This window comes from Dissoconium aciculare (genome assembly GCF_010015565.1).
Source record: "Dissoconium aciculare CBS 342.82 unplaced genomic scaffold K489scaffold_1, whole genome shotgun sequence".
In the NCBI taxonomy this organism is placed as follows: Eukaryota; Fungi; Ascomycota; class Dothideomycetes; order Mycosphaerellales; family Dissoconiaceae; genus Dissoconium; species Dissoconium aciculare.
This window is the reverse complement of record NW_022984951.1, coordinates 879038-899766: the sequence shown is the minus strand read 5'-3', so window position 1 is coordinate 899766 and position 20729 is coordinate 879038. Positions and strand designations below refer to the sequence as shown.

Below are 20729 nucleotides of genomic sequence, written 5' to 3'. Positions count from 1 at the left end.
CGTTCAAGTGTAGTCTCCATAACTCACTGATGTCTTGTCTAGAGCGGGTTGATGTCGCAAAGCTCCTGGAGCGGAAGGGATCAACACGCAATCGCGCAAAAGCATTCAGGGCGAGACTGAGCTGTCGTCTGTCACAGAACATGCGATGACTCTACTCTCCGAGCCAAAGCCATCGCTAGTGTCCAGATATGGCCCTACAGTCATTGTGGTAGGTCAACTTCTGGCAAGGGTGTGGGTTGGGAGGATCCGATCACATATTGAATGTGCCGAACCAGAATATGCGAATCGGACATTATTTTGCCATCGAAGAGAGAGAACGCGTGAAGATGGTGGGTTGTGGGATGCGCGCCGGTCAATTTACGCCAGATGCGATAAGCGTGAGGTCAGTGTTTGGTAAAGTCCCCATATTTTCTCAAGACTGGTTCGGTACTCCCCATAATTCCCTCGGCCCAGCCCTTTCTGAACCATTGCGCCGAGTGACAGGAATATGGAATGCCTGGACTACAAGAAGCTGCTATGGTTCAAGTACGGGAAGATATCTCATCATGGTTGAAATTGCGGGAGGCGGCCTGTGCTGGAGCTAACAATTGATGCTTTCCAACACAAGGGTGGGTTTGAGGCTTGTGTCGCATGTGATACAGCTTGATCGAGTATGCGGAAGTTGCTAAGTCGGATATGCTCAGTTGATCGAGAGCAACCGCATGAACGAAATCATAGTCATTTTCCCTAACCCGCTTCCGTCGACTTTGTTCCGAAATAGTCCGGTCACGTTTCATCAATCGCGGCGGCCTAGTGTTGTACTGTAGTGCTTGCGACTGGACCAGAGACTGTTCTGCTAGGACTAGCGGCCATATGCCTGCGAAGAGGCAATCCCCAGGCTCATCGCCAGATGGTTACGTTGATGGAATGCGCCGATTGGTTGGAAGCCTCTGCAAGGGAAGAGTCAGCAAAAAATCGTGAACGGGTATGACGTAGGGATGGGAGCTTACTTGACAAGATCAATACCATCCTCTTCCCCATCATCGATATGGAACACTTGTGGTAGAGCGTTATTTGTAGCAGCAAACGAAGAGCCGTAGACAGGTTGCTGCGGTCGGGCATGTTCAGTGGTAATGGGACTTCCATCCGCTTGCATTGGCACTGGCGTTGTCGAAGCCACACTCTGCGTAGAGACATTGAATGGAGGTGTCTGCTGCGCTGCCGCGCTTGTACCACTCGTCAAGGGCGGTGTGCCAGCCTCGCTGGTAGACTTCTCAGCACTATTGGCCGCCATCTGACTGAGGGTCCTGGCGACAGCCGTAGCGGGCCGGCTGGCGCTGGGACTAGCATCCAAGTCATTGTCCACGCTGCGAGAGTGGGGAGGACTACTCGATCCGACAACTGATGTGCCTGCACCCTCCGCATGGTCATCACCTTTCTCATCAATCTTGACATCACTGTCCTCCTCTGCGATGTCTGTGGTTTCGACCGAGGGATGAATCTTCCGATCTGAGTCTCGCTTTCTCAGGCTTGGGAAGGGTGTCTTCAAGGGACTCAGGTCGTAAGGCTTGAAAGGCGTGCTTCCGATGAGGCCCTCCATCTTCCAGAAAGGGGCTGGGCTACTGAATTGTATGAAATCACTTGGCCTCCTCAAGGTGCTAGGAGGAGCCAGACGTTGCGCGGGACGAAGTGGGAATGGGGTGTCCAACGGGCCCACACGGGCGCCTTCATTGACATAGAGCGCTGGAGGGGATCCCGCAGCATTTGCTGCAGCTGTGTACCCATTCCTTGGTGTTCTTTGAGCAAAGTCAAAATCAGTAGCGCCGTGCCTATCGATGCCCAGTCCCACACTGCTGCCCGTATTGTTGTTCAGTGACCGCTTCGGACCACGTTCTGGGGTGTACGCCTCGGTCGCAGTCGGGAACGAAGTTTGGAAGGAGTTCAGCGGAGGTGTGGAGTCTTCATGACCACGACCGCCGAGCCTAGCACGATCGTCTGGACTTGTAGGCGAACCGACTGTACTCTGAGCCCCAGGAATTGGATTGGGCCGTCGGCAACCCTTCATGCCCTGTTGGACGAAGTTGTCGAACTCTGTTGGTTCAATAACCCATTTCATGCCTTTGCCAGGCTCGTCCGTCCTGCGTGCCACTTTGGTGAAAGCCTTGTTCAGACTGAGGTTGTGGCGAATGCTGTTCTGCCATCCACCCGTATTGAACCGATAAAATGAGTAGTTTGCCATGATCCACTTGTAAATATTGCTTAGCGTCATTTGTTGATCAGTGGTACTCAAGATGGCCATCCCAATAAGTTGAGCATAGGAATGCGGTGGCTTCAAATCCTTGGCGTTGTCGGCTGAGTAATCGATGGACTCGGTTGATTCCATCATCAATCCACGAGAAGCATTTGCACTCGGGGAAGATTTTGGAAGGAAGAGCTGCTGGTGGCGCATGGGTGTCCCAGGCAAGATTGGAAGCGTGGTTTGCTGAGAGTGCGGATGAGTTCGTTGATGCGACTGTGGTCCCTGTTGCTGATGACCATCATAGTCTGCTCGATACATCGACTTATCCTGCAAATGATTGCGAGCTGTAGGGTGCGAGTTGCTAGCATCGGGGACCGTTCGTGGGTCTTCTTCGTCGTCGTCATCATCCTCGGATGATTTTTGGGCCTGTCGCAGGATAGAAGCGTCCCACACGGGACCGTCATTGTTTTCAGTGGCGGTTGTGATGAAAGCCATCTGTGTGTTGGCGATGTCGATAACACTACCATTTCGGAGATAGGATTTGGTTCCTCTCTTGAGCAGGTTGTTGTCAACACGGAGACCATTGCGGCCATTGACCACGATGTACCACTGCATGTTGTCCGCGTCGTAAGAAATGATAGCATGCAGACGCGAGACCTGACGGTCAGGCCCGAGATCTATATCCACCACTGTCCTTGCTGTGGGTGTAACCAGCTCACCACCTTGCTCAACGTTGCTGAGTCGCTCATGAGCTTCAGGTCGTCCAATGTTGACCTCAATTTTACGAATAATGAAGACCCAGTCACGTCCAGCAATTTTGCCATAGCCCGGGACATTCTCCTGTCCCTCGAGAAGATCGTTCGCGAAATCTTCGGTAGCATTTACATGCTTGTCGGCCACTTTGAGTGACGAGATGATCTCCTGCTCAGTTGGTGTGGAGGGCTCGGTGTCATTGTCGCTCGCTTCTTGAAGTTCGGTACCATCGGTGTCCTCCCGCTCGAGGGCCCTAGTGTCCTTTGTCTTTCTTCTGGTATTTCTCACAGGGGCAACGACAGATATGTCGGAGCCTCTCGTTCGCTTACGAGATCCACGAGACGGCGTCACCAGAGCTTCAGGGGTTTCGGCATCGGAGCGTTCTTGTGCGTCTGTTGCTGGTGCCCGCCGCATCCGGCTTTTGCCCTTGCGGCCGGAAGTAGGCATTTCAGTACCGTATCGCCAAGTGTGAGGATTTCGAGCAGATCGGTCTCTCAATCAGTCATGTAGCAGAGGAAGTGGTCTCCTCGGAGCGAACTCTAGAGACAGTGGAGGAAAGAGCAATATGGCGACGTGTATGCTCCTCCCTCTGCGTGCACGCGACGGTCAGTTGGCGCGCCAAGACTGGCTGCGAACCAGATTCGCAGGAGGAGCGAACAAATCCGGTGGCGTCCCAGAGGAATGTGAAGCTGAGAGGCGCAGGGACGCGAGACGCGGTTGCTTGCCCAACGGCGAGGCGGGCGGCGTGGGTGGAAAACGTGTTGCGGAAGGAGGATAAAGTGTGGTCTTCAGCTTTTTCGAATCCGCGTATCTCATCAACGCGATCCCGACATCAGCTGCAGCGAGCGGAGCGGGTCTCCCTGCCCGTTTTCGAGCCCTGGAGGGTTTCAAAGTTCGTCACCTGCTAGCGCGTTGGTGACGTACTGTGTGAGGTCAACCACTCAACTTTGACCACCCGTGCACCACTCCTGAATGAGCATCTCTAGTACTCAGTACATCGAATTGTTACAGTAGTAGTAGAACCACCGCACAACAGCAGTCATTCGGGATTCATCAGTCTCGATGCTTACCCTGCTATAGTAGAATTCATACGCATGCCCAGGTATATACGTAGAGTATGTAATGGTCACCTGATTATCACGATGTGATGTTCTTCAAGAGGTTATACAACGTGTTGCAGTGGAATATGGTGGACATGCATGTTGCAAACGCCAGCTGGGCATGTTGATGCTGAGTCTCCTCGCGAACGTGAAGCCTACATCTTTGCTGCATCGATCTGGTTCAGTCGGTCTTATCACCTGGAGTTTCAATCACTCTTCGCGTTGACAGGACATGAGTTGCATACCAGGTAGTCTCAGAGGCCTTCAATGTAGCGAGAGGCATTTTCATACAAAGTGCATCTAGATACGTCATCCTTTCACGAATGACAGAACCAAAACAAAGACGCCGCCACCCTCGTTTCATCAGAATTGATCATATAATGACAGACCCCGTCATGGCCGAAAGGAAAGTCCGGACACGACCGAGTGATTTTTCTGTCCGTGACCGATTCGCTCCCATCTGATCAGTCTCTTCGGTCGTCGATCTTACGGCCTCGTTATCTAAGCCATTCTTGCTGCATCGGCTTCGATATGACATGACTCGATGTCGCCGTGACTGTCACAACGGGCTACCCGTCCTTTCCTCTATGCGGACATACCTCGAGCAACTCGTGAGCGACGATTCCCGACCATCAACGAATCGTCTCGGTCTATGGGCGTTTTGCGCAGCAGTCCTGCGCGCAGGCCCACGAATGAGGCAAGAATTTGGGTCTTCTGTGGCGGGTGTGCCTGGTCGTTCGAGACCAACCAGGTCAATAGTGTGTCATGGCTCGATGTGCGAGATCCGGACGTGAACCCCACTCAATCTGACCAGTCCCATACTGTGGTCAGGAACTGCACCATGTCGACTCGCTTGGCTTTCATCTCCACCATCCAAGGGTGCTTGAGGATATGCCACGGTGTTGCGCGTCTAGCGGGATCTTTTTCCAGACTAGAAGAAAACTTTGTCAGTACATTCTGGGCAACACCAGCGTTTGGCCAGATCAGCTCACCAGCACTCGATGAAGTACTTGAAGTTTTCACTCCACTTCAGTTTATTCTCGGGTTCGTCTTTAAGCTTCGGGATGGGTTGGCGGACAATGTAGGTGAGAAGATCAATCAGTCCGGCACGAGGGTTCATCTCAGTGCCGTCCGCAGGGAAAGGAAATCGATGCTGAGCCACTTCCAATAGAGTCACTCCAAGACTCCACACGTCACTCGTGATGGTGTAGCTTTGCCCGGTGATACGCTCCGGTGCCATGTAATAGCTGGTTCCAATGAAGGTGTTGGCGTCGCCCTTAGTACCGAACTCTCCACTGACACCGAAATCGCAGAGTTTGACCTCGCCCCTCCGTGTGAGAAGAATGTTGGAGGGCTTGATATCTCGGTGGATGATCCGATGACCATGCAGGTAGGTCAAACCGTTGAGCACACCTTCGGCGACTTTGCCCAAGACCTTTTCGCCGGTCCGTCCGCCAAGCTTTTGGACTTCGCGGTATACGCTGTCCAGAGATCCACCCTCGCAGAACTCCATGCTGATTCCGATGGTGCCGGCAGTGTCATCCATGAAGGCTCCATAATACTGGCAGATGTGCGCAGACGCGCAGGATTTGTTGAATGACAGCTCTCGTACAATTTGTCTTTTGACGTCGGGATTCGGGTCGGTGGTGATGATCTGTATGCTGCTGTCAGTCTCGCCGATGCTCCCATGTCATCGCATATAATTGGTAAAACCTACCTTTAAAGCAAAGACTGTCTTTCCACCCTTGAGGATACATCTTGTGACGGCACCTCCTGCACCCTCACCAAGGCTGCCTAATTCTACGATGAGTCCTTCCCTTTTCGCAGCTTTCCAACCCGCATCATCCAGATCTTCCACGTCAAGTTCTCGCTTCTTCTCCAGCCGTAATCGCTCTAGGTCGGGTAGTAATCCCTGCATGCTGTTGTCCCTCTCCATCCCCACGCCTGAATTAGCCGGACTACCAGCATATGCAGATTCAGGCTCTTTACTCCGCAGGACATCAATGTAATCGAGGGATGAATTGGTAGACACGGATCCATTGGGATTGGCGCTATTGCCGAAGCTGTTGGTACGGCTGTGCGCCGAATCGTCGCCACTGCTCGCTGATTGTCCGGGATTGAGAGTTAGTGTAGGACCGCGTCGCCGGTTCTGCGTGCTTTCTTGGGGAGTTTGTGATGTCCCCATCGGCGTAGCAAGGCTCAGTTTTGGCGGTTGCGCCCTCGGGATTGATAGAGGTGGGAGAGCGGGGTTGTCCAACATAGGCGGTGCTGCTGCACTGTTCACGGGTCTCTGATTTGGAGATGCTGGAATGGCGAGACCAAGTCGCGGAAGCTTGTTGGCTGATCCTGCGCGGCCTGCACCAGGTACAGGCGGGCGGAGCAACGGTACCGGCGATGCCATTTTGCGTTGTGGATATCGGGTCACCGGTGTGTGCTCTTGGGAGCGTGTTTAGGACGGACAGATCTGTGGTCGAGAAAGGTGCCGCCAAATCGATCCAAAGAATCAAAGTTTCCTTTGCGCGTTCAGGACGCGAGCCAACTGTGCGATAGCCGATCAGAATGGAACCAGTGTGCAGCCAAGGAAGCGATTTAACAAAAAGAGTCAGCGTCGCACGAGGGTCACAGAACTCGATTTGGTCGTTTTTGGCAATTCCTTGAGATTTTCGGCGAACGTTATGCAGATAGCGACCGGTGGTGACCATGCAGGGAGCAATGGAGGAATCGAGAATGAAGGTGTAGAAGTGACAGATGCAGCGACAAGTTGGCGATGCTGCTGGGTTGGATGGAGTTGGGGAAACAGAAGTCGGAATGAGCCCAAGCGCCAGACAGATTGATCAGGTGGGGGAGGGAAATGGGCTTTCGGCTAAGGGCGATGGATGGATGGCCGGCCCTCTCTCACGCCTCTCGCACGCCTCTTTTCCTCTTTCCCTTTCTCTCTCCCAGCTGGAGGGCCCTGTTTCTCTCCCGCTCGCTCTCGCTCTTTAATCATCTATCTCTTCTTAGCAGCGGCACATGCATGTGATGAGTTTGCTGCACAATGCATTGACGACCACTAGAGCGCAACCACTTAACCCAGTGCTTTCAACTGCGATATATCCTCCTCGATGCATGTCTAGATGAGGCATCTAGGTCCCCTGCCTGTGCCTCTCCTAACAGGCTGCACGCCGTGCGCTACGTTGGTGTTCATTTCGATCTCCAGCTCACTCTGCCCGCTCGACCGCTCGACCGCTCGACCGCCCAGTGGGAGACAATCTTGCCTAAGTGAGGAAGGATGTCATCGGGCTTCGCCACCTACTCTTGCCATGTTTCATGTCTAAATTGATCGTCGTATTGCTCATCACATCACAGGTCGTCTTCGTCTGGCACCGTATTGACTCTCGACCCTGTGCGCAAAAATGTGTGTTCTATTGGGCACGAGATATCCATCCAGAGATCGTTGTTCCAAAGTCTCGAGCGGGGGAGCACGTTGAAGAAAGGGAAATGCTCATGCGCCAAATCGGAGCATCGGCGGAACGAATTTTGCCGCTGATTCCCCTTAGCACAGATACTATTAAAGCGTCCGACGCTCTGCAGATGCACACAGTAGGCATGCAACGTCTCGAACATACGCCCTACCGTGTGACCTTGCCGTCCATGTGCTGTACCATACTGTACTGTATTGAACTGTACTGTATCCAGGCACCATTACAACACAGCATGCACTGCACATGTACTACATATCGTTGTGGTTGTCTTCATACATGCCAGGGGCGATGAAGCATCCCGTAGGCGCAGGCGCCTTTGCTCAGCGGGGAAAATGGCATGCGTGATGCTGTTCGAGAGAAATACCCAGGATCACTATCGTCACTGCGACCAGAGTGCCAGGTTTCAAATCTCTGGACGGCCGCGAGATTTGGGTCGTCACGGTCGTGAAGGGAACATGCTCTCACTGGCCTAGCTAGCGCTCGGATATGCGGGCACACGGGGCCTAGCGCACCGCTCTCAGCTTTGGCGACCCGCAGTGCGATACGTCCGCGCGTGTGTGCTTTCGGGACGATCTTGGAACCGGGTGGTCTCGTCAGCACAACGTGGGGCGCAGTCCATACATACATACATGCTGTACATTTGCACATTCCTTCGCGTTTCAGGATGTTTGTGTTTCATTGATCGCCAGCATAGCGCCAAGGTGGTGACTATTGCCACCGACGCTTTTCTCAACAAGACTTCGATGCACTGAGCGATCCCTTTCTGCGAACCGGCACGTGCCATAATGTCGGGCTTGTTCTAACATCGAGTACAGTATCCGATTCAAAGGTGTGAAAACATGAGCACCCACACGCATGTGCCATCATGTAAACCCAGAGCTGACGTCCGTTCTCGACTGACTGTCGCCGTCACCTCAAGATTGGCAGGCTCGGCCAGACAGCAGGTATTTGCAATTCTTGGTATATATCTCTTAGAACGAAACTCCTTACAGAAACGAACGGTTTCGTGGCAGTGGTGGAAAGCAGGTCCAGGACGACGACATGTGAGGTCGACACTCGTGAAGCATCTCAAGATCTGTATGTATGGCAACAAGCTTGTGAAGTAATTGACATATGTAGCTGGGTGTCAGCTACAGGGAGCCATTCCAACAAGGTTATCTTCTGAGCATGTCCAGTTGTGATTGTAGCCTCATCACGAAGCATTCCATCTTCCTGGCAGATGTTGTACAGAGGCACCTAGGGTTGGGGTTGTGATTCCCCTGGACTCGACGTGATGACTAATAATGCTTCCTCGAATTGACGTCACTGTCAAGCGAATACTGGGCGGTAAACAAACATTTCGCAAAGCTCTAGCTCGAAGACGCACAGGCTCACACGTACCTTCGAAGACCGACATTGCGACTGCGCAAAACTCACGTGCCCTTCTCCTCTACCCTCCACATACACCATCCAGTCACCATCGCGTCGCAATATATCCTGATACCTCGGAGGACCTCCAGTCTTCATTTCTCGTGTTCGACATAACGCGGCCACCACGACTCCGCCTTATTGACAGCACAGCGCGCCCCGGCCTCAGCCCACGTCACCATGTCAGACTCCTCTTCCGCCTTGTCGCCAACACGAGGCTCTGCTATCTGGCGCTTTCCCGCAGCGAGCATTCTCAGTTTGGCTCTCAGCTCGCTCCTTTACTCTGTCGCTGCCAATGTCACGGGCCCCGAATTAGCGGCAGTCAGCCGGAATCTGACGGACAATTGGCACATTGGGGCGATGCTGGCGTGGAAGGTTTCAGAATTGAGCATCGCGTGGTACGCAGGCTATGACTGTGAGTGCAGGACTTGAGGATACGGATCTGGGAAACTAAGCTGACGGACCTCAACACGGACAGATCTCGACCTTGGCTACCTGACACTACTGAACAATGTTCCACACTATTTCTTACTGAATTACTTCTATGGCGTCCATGCGCTCAGCGCACTGATCCCACTGGCCATCGACATCGCGGCAATTGCAGTACCTTTTGCTCTGCTCCGGCCCGTGATCCATGCGCATGACACTTCGTCTTTGAAGACGCCCAATCAAGCCGTTGCCCAAGATCTGAGTGTACAAGCGCTGACCGCACTCTTCGGCGCTGCCATCTACGCATTGGTCGTCTACGGAAGCTTCGTGTCGTGGTTGCCAACCTTCTTAGTCGTTCATTTCGATGGTCTGCGAACCCTCGACCAGGCCCACAGCAGCGCCATTCCTGTGCTTCTCGCTACCTTTATTCCTCTGGGTTATGCGGCCACACAATTTGTCTTCGTTCCCGGTGTTGGCTCGCCAACAAATCCCGGCATCACCGACCCCGGTATCAAACCGGAGAAGGCGCCCTTCCACCCCGAAACTGCTTCCCTGAGTGAGACTGTGGCATGGAACGTGGGCCTCAGCAAGGCTGGCGTGACGCCTCGCGCGAAAATTCTGGCAAAGCGCACCGCCGTCCTGGCAGCATGTGCATTCATCAACACCTTTGTCCGCGCGTATGTCACTGTGGAGGGCGCTGAGCTCGTGGGAGCTGTGGGCTGGGCAAGTGTGTGGGCGACAGCAGCCGGACTCGTTGGTCTCGCTTACTCTTGGGCCGGAGACGAGTAAAGTCCAGCCCTTGCCCGTGTCCGTCCAGATCTGCACAAAAACACGAACGACCTCTGAGATGGGAAAGAAGCTGCGGTGAGAGAGAAGCACTAAGAGAAGGAAAGAGTTGAAGATACCCAAAGATGTGACCGTTCATATGCCCCGATAGCTTCAGTACGAGCTTTCTTCCCCGAATTATTGTAATCTAGCAAGCCCTGCCCTCGGAGGCTGCGGCAGGTCAGTTTGATACATGACCTGTCCGATGTGACATTCTTCCACATTATTCTTTTGCACCTGCCACGACGGCTCAGAACGTGGTTGCTCGCTGAGAAAGGAGGGAGGGCGAACTGGCCTTGCTTGCGAGGAAGGTAAATTGTGCAGAAAGGCGTTGCCTCCGTGGCCTTACAGGAGCAACTGAGCATGCTGTCCTGAGTCGAATGCTTCTACTAGTCCAAGGTATCATTATTTTAAATCGCTCAAGATCTTAAAACCTTGAAACTACCACCATGTCGCACGCGTGAATGACGTGGCGCGCGGGAATATACGTCATAAATTGTAAGCACTTCTGGCTCCACAACCTACATGCGGGATTCTTGGTCATACATCCTGATCGCCGTATTCATCTGCCTTCTTCTGTTCCTGATCTGGAAAAAGCAAGCAATTCGTAAAACTACATTGGCCGGCATGAAGAACTTTATTGGAAAAGCCAAAACGGCGTGGGAGAACCATCGACCTGGACAGCAAAATCAGGAACCCTTACAAGAAGGACCCTCACGCATACAGCCCCCCACCCTAGCCGACGTGACGAGATATCACTATCACCATGGCACGAACATTGGCTCTGTGTTCGTGCTCGAAAAATGGTTGACTGGTAGCATGTTCCATGCCGATGCCAATGGCAAAAGCGAGCTTGCTGCTGTCGAAGCCAGAGTCAATGCCGAAGGCCTCGATGGAGCCCGTCAACGTCATGAGAAGCATTGGCGAGAGTATGTCAGCGATGCAGACCTAGATTGGCTGCGAGACTTCGCAAGATGCAACTCGATTCGGTTGCCTATTGGCTACTACGTTCTTGGACCGCCTTATTGCAAAGATACCCCCTTCGAAAAAGTCGCACCGGTTTACGAGAATGCCTGGTCTGCAGTGAAAGAGCTTATCCAACGATGCAGCGACCGTGGCATCAGCGTTGTCATCGATATGCATGGCCTACCTGGTGGAGCTAACGCCCAAGATCACTCGGGAACAGATCTAGGAAAAGCGGAACTCTGGTCGTCGAACAGCAACAGGGAGCTTGCAACCCGTGCACTCTGTTTTATAGCACAACAAGTGAAAAGTCTAGATGGTGTCGCTGCAATTCAAATTATCAACGAAGCTGAATGGAATGCAAAGGGCATGTACGAGTGGTACGATGCAGTGCTTGCTGAGCTATCCCGTATCGATGCCTCGATGCCCATCTACATTTCAGACGCATGGAACCTTGGCCCTGCCGCAAAGTGGAGTCAGAAGCACAATTCGATCAGCACACAGACAAACCCTGTCGCTGTGGATACCCACAAATACTGGTGTTTCGCGGATCATGGCAAGACACCACAGGAGGTTATTGGCGATGCAGCGAGTAAGCTCTCTGGGCTCGATGGGAAGGATGGCGCTGTTGTCGAACACGGTGCCTCCCAGGCCATTGTTGGCGAATACAGTTGCGTCCTGGGGGAGAAGACCTGGGCCAAAGGCGGAGACACACCTAAAGAGGAGTTGGTCCGTCAATTTGGAAATGCACAATCCCAGCGCTATCAACAAAGATCAGGCGGTAGTTTCTTCTGGACATATCGCATGGACTGGATGCCTGGTGGCGAATGGGGATTTAAGAACATGGTTGAGAAGCATGCCATCACGGCACCAGTCTCTCTGACACTCGAGGCTTCAGACATTCAAAACCGGCTCGCAAACGCCCAATCTCAACAACAGCAGCGCAAGAACGATACCGTCTCAGGTCACTGCAATTACTGGGATACGAAGCATCCTGGCCAATACGAGCACTTCAGATTCGAACAAGGCTGGGATGTCGGATTCAACGACGCCTCGCACTTTTTTGGCAGCAGAAGCGAGCGCAATCTACCCGGTGCGGAGAAAATCGGTATGCTCGACCTGTGGTGTTTGAAGCGACTCCGTGAGAGTGGACAAAGCGGTAAATTTGTGTGGGAGTTTGAGCAGGGCTTACGACAGGGTATTCGTGACTTTCAACAATCTGTTGGAGTATGAGCAACCAGCATCGACCGAGATAAGTGATATTCTAATACGATTGGCGATGCCTGAATGTGATCGTGAGTGTGAAGTCACCGAAAGATCGTGAGGAAAGCACACCGGGTGATGCTTTTTCTTCGTCAGCATGGTTTCGCGTTTGCAGCTGACACAGTCCACGTCTCATATCAAACCAATCAAAGTATTAGAGTTCCAGCCGTCAAGTAGATCCGAGAGACCTCTGATGAATATGCTTCTTGGGTGACTATGTGATATGTCGACTGGGGAAAGGAGTGTTGCAAGACAAAGGCGCCGCGGGAGGATCCGACGGGCGAGCGGGCTGAACGGGGGGAGTTTGTTGCCAAAGGATGCTATGCAGCGAGCGGTACTGCAGCGGACAGCCCCGTGGAGGAGCGAATTACACAGTACGTACTGCGGATGACATGTACAAGTGAGACCCCACAAACTTCGGAGTGAGACTGTGGTGGTGAACATTCCAACTGTAACGATCGACCTCCGATCATAACCTTGCAATTCTACCACGTTCACGTCTTCCAAGTGACTCTCTATACCCCTGGGCCTACCGACTGCGACCTGAATATTTCAATCTATCGACCTCGATCGTGTGCACCATCTCTCCTTTGCAACAACATAGCCCCGCCAACGAGCATAGACTGCACTGAGTAGGCACCTGCCTGTGAAAGGGAGCGCATGCCATGAGCCGTTAACATCGCACCGGCGACACTGCCAGCAACATTCTTGTCCCGCCAACGCGCGCAATAATTTTCGAGCAAAATCTCGGCCGACGAGCCTTCTTTGCCCTCACGATCCGATCTCGCTGTCACTACCCAACTTCTCTCGTGTCTGTGAAAAGGTTGATCTCAAAGACGCGTTGTGCCGGGAGAACTGCTATTCTCTGCCACCGTATTGCTTTGTGAGCCACCTATCGTATTTGTGAGCCCATCACGATGGCGCGACAACGACACCACAAGCGCACTGCGAGTGCGTCCAGCTCCAGTTCAGCCTCTACATCGCCGGAGCGCGGAGCCGATGACGACAATGACTCGTTCATGCTGCAAGGTAACGACTCTCAATCATCACTGGGCGCCGATGTTTCTGGAGAGCTCTCGCAGGATAATGAGTACGAAGAGCGATGCCGCGTCTCGCCGATAGCGCGATTACCAGCAGAGATTCTCATCAGCATATTTTCGCGCCTATCATCCACAGGAGAACTGCAGACATGTTTACTGGTATCGAAAGAATGGGCGCGCAACAGTGTCGGTCTGCTGTGGCACCGGCCCGCGATGAACAAATGGGATAGCATTCACAGTGTTGTGAGGTCGATTCGAAAGAGCAAGAAATTCTTCGCATACCAAGATCTGGTCAAACGACTGAACATGTCAACTTTGGGAGGTCAGGTCACCGATGGAACACTGCTTGGGATGAAGGACTGCAAGCGAATCGAGCGGTTGACCTTGACAAATTGCTGCAAGCTCAATGATCTCAGCCTTCAACCACTCATTGATATGAATCGGAGCCTGCTGGCTTTAGACGTGACGGGTCTCGACCAGCTCACAGACCGCACCATGATGACTGTGGCGGAACATTGCATACGCCTTCAAGGACTCAACGTCACGGGCTGTAGGAAGCTCACGGATGCAGCAATCGTGGCCATCGCGCAAAATTGTCGCCACCTCAAGCGCCTAAAATTCAATAATTGTGTACAGCTTACTGACAAAGCGATCATGAACATCGCAAGACATTGCTCGAACCTTTTGGAGATTGATCTCTACGGCCTGCAAAATCTGGAAAGTTCGGCAGTAACGGAACTTCTCAGATCTTGTCCTCAATTACGCGAGATGCGCCTGGCTCATTGCTCACGGATCAATGACGACGCATTCCTGGATATTCCAATAGACACGGATATCCCGCAGACCTTTGATGCTCTCCGGATCCTTGACTTGACCGACTGTGGTGAGCTAGGAGACAGAGGTGTTGAGAGGATCATCCAGTTATGCCCGCGGCTCCGCAATCTCATTCTTGCCAAATGCCGACTGATCACAGATCGGGCAGTGAACGCGATCACGAAATTGGGCAAAAACTTGCATTACATCCATCTTGGACATTGCGCACGCATCACAGACACGTCCGTCGAGGCGCTCGCTAAGAATTGCACGCGAATCCGCTACATAGACCTGGCCTGTTGTAGCAGCTTGACCGATAGGAGCGTAGATCAATTGGCCACTCTTCCCAAATTGAAGCGCATCGGTCTCGTGAAATGTTCCAGCATCTCGGATTCAGGGATTGCGAGCTTGGCGAATGGCGGCGACCCGCATAGAAGCCGTCGGCCAGCAGGCTCGAGTGTGCTTGAAAGAGTGCACCTGAGCTACTGCACACAGCTCACTGTTGACGTAAGTTTCATTTTTCCAGAGTACATTTCCACTTGGTCGGACTGACGTTTGTTTTCAGGGCATATTCTCGCTTCTTATGAACTGCACCAAACTCACACATCTCAGCTTGACCGGCGTTCAAGCATTTCTCCGAGAAGATCTCCTCGCCTTTTGTCGAGATGCGCCTCCAGAATTCAATGAGCACCAACGGGATGTTTTCTGTGTGTTTTCCAACAATGGTGTAACCAAACTCCGGACTCATTTGCATCAACAAAAGAAAGCACAGGAAGCTGCAGCCGAAGGTTCCGCTGTCACAGCTTCAGAAGCCGATGGATTCAGCCTAAGTGGGCACGACAACGATTCAATGGCAGGAAACGCGGCCGCCGTGCATGTCGATGCCCACAGCAATTTCCCACGAGGCTCGACACCCACTGCAGGCCCGAGTCCACCGGTCCCATTACCGCACGGACAGGTGTATCAGCATGTCCACCCTTATAGCCATCACTCGCTGCTACTGAGCCAAAGTGCGCCGGCAACGACGGGCGGATCGTCATGGGCGGGTGGCGTGGCGCCAGTCACTATCAACACGAGTGGTGGAGCGCAGCATGTCACAGGGATGATGGGCGCGACGATCCTTGACGACCAGGACGTAGATGAAGACGACGCATTCGGCGAGGGCAGTGAGCTGATGGAGTAAACCGCCCTTCTCACCACCCTCTCATTCTTTCCTTCTCTCTCTTCCTCTCCCTTTCCCGCACGCACGCATAGATCACATATCACGACCTTCAGGGTTTACTTACGTTTTGTTTGGTTGGTGGACATGCATTCTTGTCTGGCTTGGCGGGCGCTTCACTCGCTTCTGAGCTTATTTGCAGATGTGTTCGGATAAGACCCGAGACGAGGCTGAAGTTTCCCATCGTTCTTTTCCTGGCTGCTATTTCGAGATAGGAGATACTGACCTACGGTCGACATGAGATTCATGACTTGATTTTTCTGCGCTGCTCGCTCCGGTGCCACCAGGTAGTTCTTTCCAATGGCAGCTCTCGTGCATGTTTGCAACCACGGCACCGATGCCGTGTTTGTCTTCAAGTAAGTGTAGGGTACACCGTTTGTGATGCGCAGATGGACGGTTAGACTGAAGGCATTTGGAACACTCAAAATGCACATCATAGTCATGTAGAGCCATCAGTCGTCAGACCTCGTATTTCCCATCTGATAAGAGTGGGTACTTCTAATTCGTTTGGATAACACGGCTACACGGTCCATAAATGCATTGGACATCGCCCATCATCCATTGATCCCGTCGATGCTGAATCCCCGCCTGATTGTCCCATCCATAGACTCTCTATCTCGTCGCCATCAGACCAAACAAGATTCCTTCTTCACCCACACCGGAGTACTCTCCTGTTCGAAACGCGACATCCCTCTAGTTCACCTCCTTTCCGAGCGAGTCATCACTCGGTTCCACCCATCCTTCGTGAGTCTGGCCGAAGCTTATCGATGGGATTCTAGGTAGTCACACCACATCGATCTGCGCAAGCGGAGCCATCTCCATATTAGCACACCACCAAGTCGAAACCCGAAGTCGAGCATCACGAAAGCCGTCGGGAACTGTCCTTCCAGCGCTTATTTCAGTGTCTTGAAACAGCCTTGAACACTCTTCGAGCTCTGATGATGAGTGGCTTTGGGAGGCAGTTCGTCGTTCACGGACTTGATAGACCGCGTTCTCCCCTTCCGAAAGTCTCGTCCACAGACCAAATATCACCATATCATCGTCGTGATAGAGCAGTGCGATCACACACCGGAGTGCTCTCCTGTGGAATATGCGACAACCCTCTAGTCCACATCCTCGCCGAGCGAGTCGTCGTTCGCGCATTCCCACTCGTGGGTCGTCGCTCGCGAGTCACCCATGTAGCCCATCCGTCCCAAAACACATCTTCGTGCTACTGAGGAACTTGGGCCGCAATGAACAGTCCTCCATGATGTGCCTCGACCGCACCGGGGAGGCCACACGAGGCCGACGGCGGCCGCGGCAGCAAGCAGTCACAATGATCCCTGCGCGTAGCCAAAACGAGGAAACTGAAATGCGAAAACGAGAGCGACAAGAATCATCAAAGCGTCATATCGAGCGTCACATCGAGCGCCAAGCCAACACGCCAGCGTAACAACTAGGCGTCAAATCTGTGCGGACTATTTCCCCCGATGTTCGACCCGCAAGGTTTCTCCTGGTGAGGGTCCCACTATTTTTCCGGAGTCAGCTCCGGAAAGTCAGGAAAATGGGCGGTCAATGAGGAGAACGAGGCAGTCGATTGGTCGGGGAGGACTTCGTGGCGCCCGCTAATCTCACGCAACCAAAGGCTACCCAGCCGTGCCACCCTCTACACGTCCGCTGGTCGGAACCGTTCGACCGTCAGCCATGTGGGAATTCGGTATCAATGTACACCTTAGCAGGTAATATCTTTGTCGACTTGCGATTGCTCATATAGCAGTGGGCACTCATCTGTGATTGTATAGCTACATGCATGTGAGAGCATTCATCTCTCGCAAACCTAGGAGTAGGAATTACAGATAAACCCCGAAGGATGGCAGATAGGAGGTTGCGAAGTCTCAACGTTTCGATAACAGGATACAGGAAAGGGCGGAGATACACTTGATGCGCACGCCGACGTGCTCACCCTCGATCGGAACCTTGCTAATGTCAGTCGGCGCGGTGCATGTCTCAAGTGACTAGTCGCATCTACAGACGTTTGCTTACGCGTCTTTGCTTTTTTTAGTCGTCTGTGAAAAAAGTTTAATTCCACTCGGATACCAGAGAGGCGTGTTTGTCGCTGAAACCTCGTCTCAAAGCAGCTGGTGCTTCCGACCGTCAATATTGGCAAAGGGGAAATGAAGTTCTGCTAAGGTCGGCTAAGATTACAGTATCTGATATGTTGGGTGAGGCCTACACTGAATATGAGGTACATAGTGGGTCGTTCGTGGTCCTGGGTCGAGGAGCGTCATTCGGATCATTCCGAGCTAAGACTGTGAGTGACGCTATATGGAGCTGGGGAGAGAAACATTGATACCTCATCAGGATAACCATCCACTAGCCTTATCTCTAACTGTACGGCGTGTGGGATAATCAGCCACACCTACTGTTGTCTAAGCGAGCCAGCCCGTCTTTCACTCTCATCATCATCCTTGGGATAATAGGGTGGTTTGGCCAACATGTCAACCACGTTCGCTCCTGCAGATTCTCCTGCGTTTTCTGCAAATTTTCTCACGAAGTTGTCGTCAACAGCGAGCGGAACTTGTCCGCTAATAATCGCAGGGTATGCTCAGAGCTAGGAGGAGCCGGGAGTGCATTACTGGCGGACTTTGTGGTGGTGTCTGCTGGCACGTCAATCTTCTCCCCACTGGCGGTTTTGCGAGCTTCGTTTTTGACACTCTCGTTGAACCCGTGCCTGACAGGGCCATTGGCCGTCGCAGGGGTGATGGGAGCGTTGTCCATAAGCTGCTGCCATCGCGCGAGATACGCACCCGGACCAAATGGTGCTGATCGTGTCCGTTTGATGACATCGCTAATGCGCGCAGCGGAGGCGGCGTGTAGCTCGTCAATGTAGCGTGAGTGAGCATCGAGCTCAGCTACGACCGCTTTGCGATCGTCTTCGGAAAGTTCTGCATAAGCACTGGATAGTGCGCGGTCGATTCCGCCATGGATCATCTCGCCCGAGATAACGGACTTGGTCTCTGGAGGTTTCTGGTCATTGCGGAATTGCGCGAGTGCTGCGCCAGCCCACTCTCGGAACCACGCTGTGATCTCCTTGCCATTCTTTGCGACTTGGTGTAAGAACTTGTGGAGGCTTCCTTGATGCCGATGGAGCAAGTCGACGAAATCTTCGACATCAGGTTGCTTGAGATTTCCTGGTGATCCTGTAGGCTTGGCTACCTTGAGCATATCCGTGATGAATCGCTCGGAATCCCACATGGAATCGCTCAAATCCACCGCTTGATGCACATGACGAATCATCGGTGTATATGCATCCACTCCAGCCTTCACAGCAGCGGAGAGTAGATCAGGATGGCGCTGGCAGAGCACTCTGACAATTTCCTGTCTGTCCCGAACAGCCAAGTGGAGTGCGAGATATTCCGCCGCCTGTTCATGCTGCTGATCTGAGAGTTCTGCATTGTTGGGAGACAATGCAAGGATGACGGCAACAATGGACATGCCCTGTTCTTGACTCCTCCTGCGGCACTCTTCGTGCTCGGCTCGAGGGCGATCGATCCATGACCGTAGCTCTGCCAGAACTGCTTTGGGAGGTGCGTCCTTGGTCTTTTCGATTTTGTCTGCGCGACGCTTGAACTCTCGTTTATCCCAGTTCAGTACTTGGTTCATGATTCTATGTGTTTTAGGATTAGCGGGTTGGAACGATATCACTAACCTTGGATTCGTCACTTACTGCTGCATCAGATTCATGCCCTCATTGGCGCCCGAGCTGAGACCAATCCAGTTGGTAACACTGGCAACACTGACTTTGGCCAAAATGACTCGCATCATGGCACTCAGCATAGTTGCCACATTTCCAATCTTGAGAGTCTGACGGACGATCGCGTAAGGAATTAGTCGGTGCACACCCTCCGCCATTCGCACAATAGTAGGGCCTTCAGGTGAAAGGATCAAGGTGTAATGCATTATCGACGCGATACTTTGAAAGTCAGTGTCTGTTCAGGCTCCCGTGCATGCGAGGAAAGACTTACTTCACGAGAAGGAACTCATGCAAGCACTGCACCATGGGTTCATGAGCTGTCAGATCATTGGTCTCTGCCACTTTGTCGAATAGTCGATCCAGAAGATCGCCATAGACGATCTCTTGTCCTCCTGCTTGCCAGGACTCAAGGACATCTTGTGGGTTTGATGGGCTCCAGCTGGTCTGTGAATGTGTATCGTCTTTGGAGAAGCCACCCATCGACGCACGCGCCGGATATTCTATCAAGGCGGCGATGGCAGTGGCTAAGGTTTTACGGATGCCCACCATGCCTTTGTCGTAGCTCTCACTCAATTCGGCCTCGGCCAACTCCTGGATGATGCTCTGCACCTGTTCAGTCCAGAATGACGTAGGCACATCTCTCAGACCGGGCAAGATTAATATGAACTTGGACAGGAGTGATTGGAGTATCGGTGAGTTGCAAGGGGTGGATTGGTTTTGGAAAGGTGGGCCATAATTTTGAATGGCACCTGGGGTCTTGAAATCTTCAATTTCCTTGTAGGTCTCGCGGTGGGTGAGGATGTCAAAAAGCGCCTTTCGCTGCTGCGGAGACAGAGAAGCGACTTCTGCCATGGCTTCACTGCTATGGAAATATAGGAATGAGCACGTAGGACCATGTGAGGAGTTGAGGCACTCGATGTTCCCGGAGCTGGTCGTGGAATGACGCCGTGTTTTGAGTTATGCGACGAAGCTCCAACTATGCGACAGATGAATAGATGAAACGCAGTCGTCGGCCGATTGAGGCGGTGCAGGACAATTTCGAGGTTATTCACGGTCGTGGGTAGCAGGTTGATAGGGAAAATAAATGGCTGCCTGATCTTTGTCCACCAACATACACGAAACCGAAACAGCAGCCCTGGAGATCTTCAATACGTCGATGGCGGTCCCTACGTAAGTCGCGGTTTAGTGGCTGATCTCTCAAAGCTAAGTTTCCATGGAAAGGAGGGCAGCCGCGGCGATATACAAATCGGGGGACCGACAGACGTAAAGTTCGTTGGTGCTGTGTATACTCTACTTGAGATGTAGGAAGATGCCGGCTTGAGGTTGCTACACTTCACGAACGGGGCGTAGAATACAATGAAGAGGCACATCGACATCCAGCGTGCGCTTCTCAAGACGCCTCCGGCTCATACTCCCTATTGCGCGCCATTCCTTGCCTACATCACTTGAAAAATTGGTCTTTAATGTGTCATCTATTGACCACCTGGGCAGTCTAGATGATC

General features: G+C 52.7%; 6 protein-coding genes across 6 annotated transcripts; 3 read left to right on the top strand and 3 right to left on the bottom strand.

Annotated features, from left to right (window-relative positions):
* Nucleotides 1–2056: 2056 nt before the first annotated feature.
* On the bottom strand, nucleotides 2057–2362 carry K489DRAFT_293658 (fork head transcription factor; the record flags this gene model as incomplete). The annotated part of the gene is made up of 1 exon (XM_033600255.1): nucleotides 2057–2362. A coding segment is annotated over one exon (306 nt), but the record flags the coding sequence as incomplete, so codon positions are not given.
* A 2291-nt stretch (nucleotides 2363–4653) lies between these two features.
* On the bottom strand, nucleotides 4654–6645 carry K489DRAFT_8756 (MAP kinase). The gene is made up of 3 exons (XM_033608996.1): nucleotides 5789–6645; nucleotides 5064–5725; nucleotides 4654–5002 (listed from the first exon to the last, which is right to left on the bottom strand). Exons 1-3 carry the CDS (start codon nucleotides 6470–6472, stop codon nucleotides 4873–4875), a joined length of 1476 nt encoding a protein of 491 aa, XP_033464218.1. The 5' UTR covers nucleotides 6473–6645; the 3' UTR covers nucleotides 4654–4872.
* A 2477-nt stretch (nucleotides 6646–9122) lies between these two features.
* On the top strand, nucleotides 9123–10160 carry K489DRAFT_311718 (uncharacterized protein; the record flags this gene model as incomplete). The annotated part of the gene is made up of 2 exons (XM_033600803.1): nucleotides 9123–9357; nucleotides 9421–10160. The coding sequence occupies 2 exons, from the start codon at nucleotides 9123–9125 to the stop codon at nucleotides 10158–10160; spliced, it is 975 nt and encodes a 324-aa protein (XP_033464217.1).
* Nucleotides 10161–10716: 556 nt separating this feature from the next.
* On the top strand, nucleotides 10717–12770 carry K489DRAFT_375267 (glycoside hydrolase family 5 protein). Its single transcript, XM_033603647.1, has one exon. The coding sequence runs from the start codon at nucleotides 10722–10724 to the stop codon at nucleotides 12390–12392; it is 1671 nt and encodes a 556-aa protein (XP_033464216.1). The 5' UTR covers nucleotides 10717–10721; the 3' UTR covers nucleotides 12393–12770.
* Nucleotides 12771–12878: 108 nt separating this feature from the next.
* On the top strand, nucleotides 12879–15806 carry K489DRAFT_375266 (ubiquitin ligase complex F-box protein). Its single transcript, XM_033603646.1, has 2 exons — nucleotides 12879–14782; nucleotides 14841–15806. Exons 1-2 carry the CDS (start codon nucleotides 13340–13342, stop codon nucleotides 15456–15458), a joined length of 2061 nt encoding a protein of 686 aa, XP_033464215.1. The 5' UTR covers nucleotides 12879–13339; the 3' UTR covers nucleotides 15459–15806.
* Nucleotides 15807–17662: 1856 nt separating this feature from the next.
* On the bottom strand, nucleotides 17663–20536 carry K489DRAFT_397500 (uncharacterized protein). Its single transcript, XM_033606907.1, has 3 exons — nucleotides 19499–20536; nucleotides 19201–19446; nucleotides 17663–19140 (listed from the first exon to the last, which is right to left on the bottom strand). Exons 1-3 carry the CDS (start codon nucleotides 20077–20079, stop codon nucleotides 18021–18023), a joined length of 1947 nt encoding a protein of 648 aa, XP_033464214.1. The 5' UTR covers nucleotides 20080–20536; the 3' UTR covers nucleotides 17663–18020.
* Nucleotides 20537–20729: the final 193 nt, after the last annotated feature.